The 10,648-nt window shown below is 43.6% G+C and overlaps 1 protein-coding gene across 1 annotated transcript in view; it reads left to right on the top strand.

The window, feature by feature from the left end:
- The window catches only part of Galc (galactosylceramidase), a 58,695-nt gene extending 48,265 nt beyond the window's left edge, over positions 1 to 10,430 (top strand). Inside the window, exons 13-16 of the mRNA XM_028777285.1 lie at positions 326 to 503; positions 3,747 to 3,910; positions 5,110 to 5,186; positions 8,614 to 10,430. Coding sequence (XP_028633118.1) covers positions 326 to 503; positions 3,747 to 3,910; positions 5,110 to 5,186; positions 8,614 to 8,760 — 566 coding nt within the window. The 3' untranslated portion in view covers positions 8,761 to 10,430. The remainder of the gene's footprint in view (positions 1 to 325; positions 504 to 3,746; positions 3,911 to 5,109; positions 5,187 to 8,613) is intronic.
- The last annotated feature ends 218 nt before the right edge of the window (positions 10,431 to 10,648 follow it).

The following is a 10,648-nucleotide window of genomic DNA, read 5'->3' as shown; positions in this document are numbered from 1 at the left end:
ACACACACACACACACACACCACACATACACCCCACACACATACACACACACACACACACCACACACATACACACACACACACCACACACACACACACACCACATACCACACACACACCACATGCCACACACACACCACATGCCACACACACACACACACACACACACACACACGCCCCTAAACTTTGTTTGTTTCTAAGTATTATGTTTTAAAAATTATTCAAGTGTTTGACAGTGTATCATATATCAGAAAGGAAAGATCTGGTGAGGGATTGATAATCAGCTGCTGAGATACTAAGTGGAGGACTTTTTGTGTTCTGAACAGAGTACCCATTTTTTAGTGAAGCTCCAAACTTTGCTGATCAGACTGGCGTGTTTGAGTACTACACGAATAACGAAGACCTCGAGCATCGGTTCACACTGCGCCAAGTTCTCAACCAACGACCTATTACCTGGGCTGCAGATGCTTCCAGCACAATCAGTATTATAGGCGATTACCACTGGTGTGTGAGAGATGCCCTCAGTGTATAAGCTTGTGATTTGGGGTACATTCTGAGTGAAGAGGTTCCAATAGGCCTTCTCCTGCCAAGAATCTAATAGGCGGTGGGTCATAATTATGCGACCTCAAATGAGCAAATTAGCTTTCATGTCCTTCCTTCAGATCCAGTTTGAAAATAACTGCAGTCATAGAAATTTAGATTTAATTGGAAAATTGAGGATTTCTGGATTATAGTTTAATACTTACTTGCAGGCCTTGTGATTTGAACGCTTCTAAGTTTACCAGACTTGATTTGTTGAGCTGATGTTGCCACCTCCTGGACAAACAGTAGAATTACACTGCCTTAGCTAGTGTAGGAAGCTATTTATACAGTAGACCAGCTTTACTTTTTAAATTTTTCTTTTTACTTTTTTTAACTGTCCAGTCGTTACCGCCCCCTCCTTGTCCGCCCTCCCTCAGTTCCTCATCCCATTCCTCCTCCCCACTGTCTCCAAGAGGATGGTCCTCCACCCCAACCCTGCCAGGCCTCCACACTCCTTGGGGCTTCAAGTCTCTCAAGGGTTAGGGGTGTCTTCTCTCAGTGAGGCCAGAACAGACAGTCCTCTGCTGTACATGTGTTGGGGGCCTCAGACATTCTAGTGTATGCTGCCTGGTTGGTCTTTTAGTGTCTGAGAGATCTTGGGGGTCCAGGCTAGTTGAGACTACTGGTCTTCTATGGGGTCACCCTCCTCCTCATCTTCTTCCAAACTTTTCCTAATTCAACCACAGGGGTCCCTGACTTTAGTCCATTGGTTTGGTGTAATATCTACCTCTGTCTCAGTTAGCTGCTTGTTAGGCCTCTTGGAGGACAGCCATGCTAGCCTCCTGTGTGTTAGCACACCACAGCATCAGTAATAGTGTCAGGCCTTGGAGCCTCCCCTTGAGATGGATCCCAAGTTGGGCCTGTCACTGAACCTCTTTTTCCTCAGTCTCTTCTCTGTTTTTGTTCCTGCAGTTCTTTCAGACAGGAACAATTCTGGGTCAGAGTTTTTGACTGTGGGATGGCAACCTCATCCCTCCACTTGATGCCCTGTCTTTCTGCTGGAGGTGGACTCTATAAGTTCCCTCTCCCACTGTTGGGCATTTCCAACATGTTCTTTTGCTCAGGCAGTCCAGAAACTCCCCTGCACTAAAGCAACCCCAGACCTTTGTGCCTAATTTCCATGCAATTTGGTGTTTTGGTTTTATCCTGTTTTATTTTCCAACATTATGTCCTCTATTCAGGCAGCAGGATTGGTTCAGAGAGTCGCACAGATGCCATGCCTGCTGCTGTGGGCTGGTGAGAGAAGGAGTCAAGGGCACATGTAAAACTTTCACAACTGCTGATGGCAGATGCATCATGCTCAACTTGTAGATTGAGAAAGCGAGTTTCTGAAATAAGATGACACCCACAATTCCATTTTATGTAAGTGGCAGAATCAGAACCTGGCCTCTCTGGTTCGGTGGTCTATGCCAGAAGCCTTGCTTTAATGGGCCAGTCTTCTTCCTTAGAGAAGACAGGAGAGATCGGTTGTGTGCAGGGTTGTTAAAGTAAAGCAGTCAGTCCTCAGCAAGGCTGTGCCTCAGAGCCCTGCCTCAGCCCTAGATTTTAGTGAGAACCAGTGTGGTAATTTGAGCACGAAGGACAGGCTTTGCTGAAGAGATACTTAAGAATTTCTGTCTCGTTTGTAAGCTTTGGTTGTGATCCAAAGATCTCCACAAAATGACCTCTTCTTGCTCACAGCTTAATTCTCTATTACATGTGAGTGTTCTCTCTCTCCCTCTCCCCCTCCCTCACGCTCCCTCTCTCCCGCTATATGTAATACGGTTCAGCTGTTCACAGTTCACTAAAGAGACTCTGAGGAATGTAAAGGACATGTAAGAATCCATTATCCCCTACCTCATGTCCACAACAGATGCCTTGGTGTCCTTAGTCTTACTTTAGATAAATTGTAGGATTTGTTACTTGACAGTATGCACATGTCTTTTCTATCTGCTGTTAGATGCTGAATATGAAGTGGTTGCTTACAGGGATGATAGTTTAGAGTGATAGTGTTGTCTCAGAAGGAAAGTGCTATACCCGGTAACATCTTTAAGAGGAAATCAGCCTAGAGGAGAGCTTATTGTAAAGGCTCTGATGGTTCCTGCTTGGCAGACTCTTTCTCCACCCTTGATACATTCCTTTGGACCAGGGAGCCTATAAACAGTGCTTACCACATCTGTAAAGGTATCAGGCAGACAGCCTATGCAGTGTAAAACACTTCTCAAAATGAGATTTGTGGACCAATATCCTCATATCATCTGGGAAGTTTAGACATGAATATTCAAGGGCCCGCCTCAGACTTACTGAGTTAGGCCCTGGGAGATGGTACCATCAGGCTGAGTTACAAGCCTTCCGTCATATTTCAGAGATCTTGCTGCAGAATCACTACAAAATACTGTCTTCACATTTTTTGAGATTTATTTTTTTCTATGAATATGGGTGTTTTGCTTTCATGTGTGTCTATGTGCCATGTGTGTGCAGACCTGGCAGAGTCCATACAAAGCCTCAGATCTCCTGAAACTGGAGTTTTATACAGTCGTAAGCCTCTGTGTGAGTGCTGGGAATCAAACCAGGGTCATCTGGAAGGGCAGTCAGTGGTCTTAAATGCTGAGTCTTAAATGCTGAGTCTTAAATGCTGAGTCTGCGCTCCAGCCCCCAAACTGACTATCATATTAGAGTCAGAATTTAGTTAGATCTTTATTCAGGCATTTTCAAATCTTGATAGGTATGAATTATACTCTGGTCTCAAAGTAGCTTAAGTTCTGCAGACATCTCTTCATGGGCTGCATGCTACACTGCCGATGGAGATGCCAGTAAAGCTATCTGTTCACAGTCACGGTAAAGCACCTACATGAAGTGTAGAAATGTCTCCTTTCAGTGGCACACTCAAGGGATGACAAAGTATTTTAGCATATCTACACAAGAAACATGCTGTCCCAGTGCTGAAAGCTCATAAATATTGCCCAGGACCCACTAAAAGAATCAACAAAGTCGATTAATTTAAGCATGTAAAACTTAAAACAGTCATTAGTGAGCATTCTTGAAGCCCATCATTGCTACAAGCTTACAGTGTAGCAAGTCGCTCTCTCAGCTGAAGATGGGAGGCATTTGTCATGAAGTGTCATGCTGGTGGGAGATTAGAGCACAACTGAAGAGGGTGATATAACCGCGCCTTTGATTCGGCAGGACCAACATGACCGTGCACTGTGATGTTTACATAGAGACCCCTCGGAGCGGCGGTGTGTTCATTGCTGGGAGAGTGAATAAAGGTGGCATCTTGATTAGAAGTGCTACAGGAGTTTTCTTCTGGATCTTTGCAAGTGGCTCTTACAGAGTTACAGCTGACCTGGGTAAGTGACATGTTTTCATAGGTCATAACTTACTTTGAGCCTGTCTAAATGTCTGTGTCTACTGAGTTGAATTTCAACATGTACTAAGCAATGCAGAATCATGGCTATTTGTAAGGAGAAGGGCAGCTCAGTGAGTGAGAAAATAGCAGTAGAAAGGCCTTTAGGGCATTTGGGGCATGGAGGGCTGTGAGAGGAAGGTTTGTGAAGAATCCTGTGAAGGGGTGACGGGAGAACACTCTGAGGAGACTCTCATGAGTAAAATGTCGGTGCTCATAGACAAAGCAAGTGGAGCCTCTTAGAATGGAGAGCTCCTCTTCCCTAGTCCATGTGATGCTTGGGAAGAGATTGCCTTTCCTCACGGGCACGTGTCAGTAGCAATGGACTTTACACCTAGGTCACGAGGCTATAGTGACACAAGCCCCTGTGGTGGTAACTTCTTGATTCTCAGTCTCTTGACTTACGCCTATATTAGTCAAAAAACAAACAAAAAATAACCCCAAACCAAACCAAACCTATAGTTTTCTGCTCTCTGCCCCAGCTCTGAGAAAAGTATTAAAGAGGTAACAGGTGGTAAGAATGCTGCCCATCCAGGATGTACCTCACTGAGGTTTTGATCCGAAGCAGAGCCAGAGACATGAGTTGATTTTCCCTGAATACCAAAAACTGGTAGGTGGTGGATCTGGAACAAGGAGTTTCAATCTGCATCCTCAGTCCTCACTGTTGCAGTTTTAAATCACCTGCTTGATGTCTGCTCCTAGGTTTCTTCCAGCATTCAAATGTCATACATGCAAAGTTAGCTTATTCGCTGTCTATTGTAAGTCCATGCTGTTCATGTGAGCAGATCTGCTCACTGGCAGTCTTTTGCAGTCTTAGGCTGCTCCAACCAGATACAAGTTACCCACCGGCTTAGATGGTAATATATTAGACTAGTTAGTTTAAGGTTTATCTCACCCATTCTGTTGTGAGTGTACATATGTTCTGTGGTGTAGAATAGTCTCTTAATACATACTTGTGTAGTGTGTAGCTAAATAAGGTATTTTCCTTTTAAGTCAATTATCGATCTGGAAGTGAAGGAACAATGTTTCATTGAGGTAGACTTAACTACATACAGGTGCCATTTACAAACCTCCCTGGGCTGCATGATCCTAGGATTTAGGTCTTAAAAGTAAGCCAGTTGAGATAGTCCTTTCGTGTTACAGGTGGATGGATAACGTATGCTTCAGGACGTGCGGACATTACAGCAAAACGATGGTATACACTCACCTTAGGCATTAAGGTGGGTATTGCTATGAGACAGGATGGAGTTAAAATGTTTGTGTAACTTTCTAGAATTTTCTGTTGTAAAACAAATTTAAGGATGTGACAAATGATGAAAAGAGAGAGTCTGCTGAGAAATCATTAAACCGTCTCCACAGCATGAAGGCGTATGCCAGTGACTCCCATGGGAGCCAGGAGTCCACTGTTTAGACCAGTGTTTCTTTTTTAACTTGGTTTTTGCCTTTTAAATTGAAGAATGATTAGTCAAGTCAACAAGTGAATTGTGGTTCTCAATGTTCTTGAACCAAGAGTATAAATACAGCTTACAGGAGTATGCAACGTCCTAGAAGCTTATTTCTGATCGGTTAGAATCATTTACGTATAAGCACAGTTTTCTACAATTTTATTATTAGAGGACAAAGTAGAGAATTCACAGGATAAAGGGAATCTAGCGATCATCAGCAGTGCAGCATCCGTGGTTGATCACGAAGTTAGACTGGCAGTGCTCCCAAAGGATGCTGTGCAGTGCTCTCAAAGATTGCTGTGTGGAGGAAGTGTCGGATGTGTGGCTCTCCTGAAGCAGTCCTTCCTGCTTTTGTTTAGGTTGTAAGCAGAAACTGGAATTGAGACTCAGAGAACTTTTAAATTTGTTTTCTGTTCCCATCCATTTCATTTTTAATGAAATGTAATTCTCATTTTAATTCATTTAATAAATGAATTCCCATTTTAAGTTGTTTATTAATTAAAGTTGAGGTCTACTTGGGACGGGAGGTAGTTTCTTTGACCATACTCTCCTCAGTGCACATGATTCGTCCTAATTGTTCTTTGATAGAATGATCCCAGACATAGTACCTGAGTGCTCATGTGGTATTGTTGCTGAAGGCAGGTATTTAGAAGAAGGAATCACATTTTATTTTTTAAATTCTTTTTGAGGATTTTATGTAAAATATTTTTTATTATATTGACTCCTCTTATTTCTTACCAGAGCTACCCCTCTTCTCTACCCACACAACTTTGTGTCCTCTTTTTTTAAAAAAAAAAAAATCAAGTCCAGTTTATGTTGCCCATATCCTCTGGGGTATGTGGTTCTCCATTCGAGCATGTTCCATCCATCAGGGCAACACACTTAATAGACTTTCCCCCTCACTGCTGCTGTCCATGGCCAGTGGCTCCTCAGCCAGGGGTGGGACTTCATAGCCACTGCTTCTGGGCATGCGTGGATTTTGTCTGACTTGAGCCTGTACAGGTCTCATGTGTGGTGTAACAGTCGCTGTGATTTCATATGTACAGCTCCCCTGCTACGTCCAGGAAATAGTTTTTGTCATAGTCACCCACTGCCTCTGGCTCTTAGAATCCCTCCGCCTCCCCTTCCTCCACTGAGCCCTGAGTCTTGGGAAGATGGGGTGTGATACAGACATCCTATTCAGGGTAGAAGATTTAGAAGTCTCCATTCTCTGCACGTGGATTAATTTGGGTCTCTGTGTTAATCACCATCTACTACAGAAGGAGGCTTCTCTGATGTTGCTTGAAAGATGCATTAGTCTCTGGCTCTGGGCTTAAGTCATTAAGCGTTGGCTTAACATTATGTGTGTTAAATGGAAAGATAGTAGTGGTGGGATCTCTCCTGGATCCTAAGACTTGTCTAGCCAAAATTTCCTGGTCTTGATAATGGTGCTAGGTAGGAAAGAAACGCTAAAAGGTCTGTTCCTAGGTCCAATTCTGCCACTAACAGATTTTTGAGATGTTGGGCAAATCAGTTAACTTCTGCCACTCTCTGAGGTACCTTCAAGATGAGCCATGCTGTATAAGGAATTGATTCTCAGGCTGGGCAAGCATTTTACTTGAAGAAGCCAGACAGGAGACACCTGGGCTTAGTGGTCCATGTGGTCTGTGCTGCACCTGTTCAACGCTGCTCTTAGAGCCAGAGAGGCATGGCAGACGAGGTACAAGATTAGTGTGCCTGCATTCCAGACAGTGCACTACAGCCATGGGTGGTTGGCCTTGAGGCCCCTGTTTGCTTGAGCTTTGTTCTAAATCTGTAACTTACAGTCGATTACACACACAATTATGGAGTTTGGGGTAGTGTGATAAAATAGCCCCCGGCTCTGACTTTCTGACTGGGGAAGTTAGAGAAGACTGCGCCAAGTGAGTGATGCTTGAGTTTAGACGTACATGAGGCAGAGAGCGAGCAGAGTATAAAAGGCTGCTGCTCGGGCCTTGTGAGTGGAGCATCTGGGACTCCAGGATGCCTGGAGCCTGGGGAGTGGTCCAGGAGGTACGATGGCCCCGAGGGACAAACTGTGTTTACTATGATGTGTGTGTGTGTGTGTGTGTATGTGTGTGTGTGCATCCTTTGACCCACTGCCAACAGTTACTGCCCTAGAAGTGGCAGAGGATATCCAGGAAGTGCTCTGAGATGGAGACAGCGGGCAGGTGTGTAGTCAGAGGCACTGGTTTCACACTGGGCATTAGGTGACTTGGATTCATTCAACTCCTGGCTCCTCTGGAAAATCTTTGACATGGAATTTTAATCAGCCTAAGCCTCAGTGTCTCGACCCATAAAATTAAAGAGCCTTGCATTATCATTTTGAGACAGAAAGGTTTGTGTTGCGTTTTGGCCTGATGGTTTGAGTCTCCAGGTCTTTATCTTTTGAAAGTCTTGTTTTCTATGGCTAGCTGTATACCTGGTGTGCTTTTGAGTGTGTGCTCATAGTGTACTACATTAGTGGGAATAAAGTTGAAGTTTACAGTTTACTGCGTGCCAGACAGTGAGGGAAATGGAATGGCCACTTTCTGAGAAAGCCATACTTGATGTCTTTCCATCATTACCAGGAAATCACACCTCACATACACTCCCCTCTTCCTTCTACTTTATCCATTGTTCTGTTTAACCCGTGGCTACTGCTCTTCTGACGGAAGGGTAGGCATTCCATCTGGCTTGGTAGTAACATGCTCCTCATGGGGACAAAAGGGGTAAAATAAAGCTAATTCCTCTTCTGGCTGAGTGTGTAGCCCTTAATTAGACCTTAGGTACATAGCAGTTTGCAGCAGGCATCTGGGCTCCAGCGAACTCTGGAGGAATCACTCCACTTAGCCAAAGTACCAGTGTGTGCAACTACTGAGTTATTTTAATGGATTTTTGTCTGAAGCTTCATAATACTATATTATGGGCTTTTTTTGTTTTGTTTTGATTTTGGTGGAACATCAGAAAATATCGAGATCTCATGTATTTGGGGAACCGTTTAAACAGGTACTTCTTATTAATTCTTTCCGAAAAAATTTTGATAGATTTCAGGCTTTTGCTGAAACACATGAAATTGTATTTTACAGTTCTAGCCTTGGATGAGAGAGGAGGCGTTTGTTCCACTAAGTAGCTGAGGTATATTCTTAAATAGACTTCAGAGCATCGTTTCCATTTTCAAGGGACACATTTCTTTCTCCCGCAGGGTTATTTCGCCTTTGGTATGTTGAACGGCAAGATCCTGTGGAAAAATGTCCCTGTGAAATACCCAGGGCACGGCTGGGCTGCGATCGGAACGCACACCTTCGAGTTTGCACAGTTTGACAACTTTCACGTGGAAGCTTCTCGCTAAGTCCTCACAGGGCGTTAAGACAGGATTTGGATTTTCTATTTTTGATTGTGGTTCAGGGCCAATTCTGATTTTGATGGATCTATAGATGAGCCTTTGAGGCTGACAATAATGAGGAGTAAATAGGGGACATGGTACGTTCTTGTTGGATCCTGTGAAAGATTTCTTTGGAGCCAACTCCAGAGGGGATGCAGACAGTCTTTGGGACTGCCTGGGGTAGCTCTTTAAGGCCCACTGTTGGTCAGCCCCATCCTTCAGGAGTGCTTGGGTGGTTCTGGCCTTGTAGCCTTTGCACTGATCCCGAGGTAGCTCCCTCCGTATTGTTTGTAAATGATCATGCATCTGGCGGGGACCACAGAGGTGTTTTTGTGAGCTCTGACCACCGGCCTTAGCCCAGGCTTCCTTAGAAGATGCTGATGGCTAAGAGGCTACCAATGAGCACTTCAACAAATACTTCAGTATGCAGCCTTCTCTCCCTCTGTCTCTCTCTCCCCCACCCCATCCCCCTCTCTTTCCCCTCCCTCCCCCATCACTGTCTCCTCGCCCCCCCCAACCCCACCAGGATGATATTTTTGGAATTGTGTGAAATGATGGGATGATTTGAAAATTACCTCATTAATAAACTAACACCAAAGCCATTTTTGGAGCCAGATTAATTGGGTTATTGTGCTTTTTAACTATCTTACTTCCAACTTTTAAATGTCACCATCTTTATATCTGCCTTGAGAACATTTCCCCCATATAAGCCAATGCTGTAGGCGAGTCTGGCAGCTTCCCTGTTCATTTCTTGTGCCTTTTGCAGTATGTCCTCACAAGGGTCCAAACGCAGCCTAGCACCGGTGAATGAATGCCTTCATCTGTCTGTGCATGGCAGGAGGATGCGTAACTAGCTCACAGATTTGGACCATCTCCTGATGGTTTTGGATAGATGCACTTACTATATTCCCAGTGTTTATATTTAAATGTTGTCAAGCATGTTTCTCATTAGTGTGATTTATGTAACATTAATGTAACTCGTAGAAACAGATCAATTTTCCATGTGGGTAAAGTGAATTCTGGAATTCTTTATAAGGAAAAATGACTCACTGACTTGACTCTGCTCCATAGGAATGTGTAGTGAGTGCTCTAACACGGGCAGAAGTACAGTGAGGTCTGCTTTACTTTCGAAAACTTGAAACCAAGGCTAAATGATTTATTGTTTAGATTTTAAAATATTTTTGAAAAGTAATTCACAAGTATAATTTGTATATCATAGAATATTCTTATTTTAAGTGTATAGTTTGCATCGGTAAATGTAAACATTCCCTTGTAACCCACACCCCATTGAAGCTATAGGATATTTGTATCACTCCAGAAAGTTCTCTGTTACTCCTATACAATCAGTTCCTCTCACTCCTTATTTCAAGCAACAGTGACATCTCTGTTGCCAAAAAAAAAAAAAAAAAATTGTTTTGAAAGCATGAAAGTGACAGGGAGTGCTATGTACTCTTCTGAATGGATGTCTCCCCTCAGCATGATGCTGTAAGATTTGTCCAGACTGTAAGATTCTGCCAAAACGGTGCACTCCTCATTTCTGAAGGGGACCACACTGAATGGATGGACCACGATTTGGGTTTCCAGCTCCTATTTTTATGAGATTAAAAATAAAAATCATAACAGCATTAACATACAAATTTTTGAGAATTTGCATTTCTTTCTTCTGGACTAATGGTGGGGGGAGAGAGATTACTAACTCTTGTGTTAAGATTTGTTTAACTTCATGAGAAACCATCAACTTTTCCCAGAATGGCCATGTAGTGTTACACTCCCATCAGGGTTAGAGCCGCCGGCGCTGTGCATTGTATCTGGAATATATTAAGATCTCTCTACATACAGTTGTGTCATCTGTGGC

This window comes from Grammomys surdaster, unplaced genomic scaffold (genome assembly GCF_004785775.1).
Source record: "Grammomys surdaster isolate TR1022 unplaced genomic scaffold, NIH_TR_1.0 279, whole genome shotgun sequence".
Classification (NCBI taxonomy): Eukaryota; Metazoa; Chordata; class Mammalia; order Rodentia; family Muridae; genus Grammomys; species Grammomys surdaster.
This window is presented reverse-complemented; position numbering and strand designations above follow the sequence as displayed.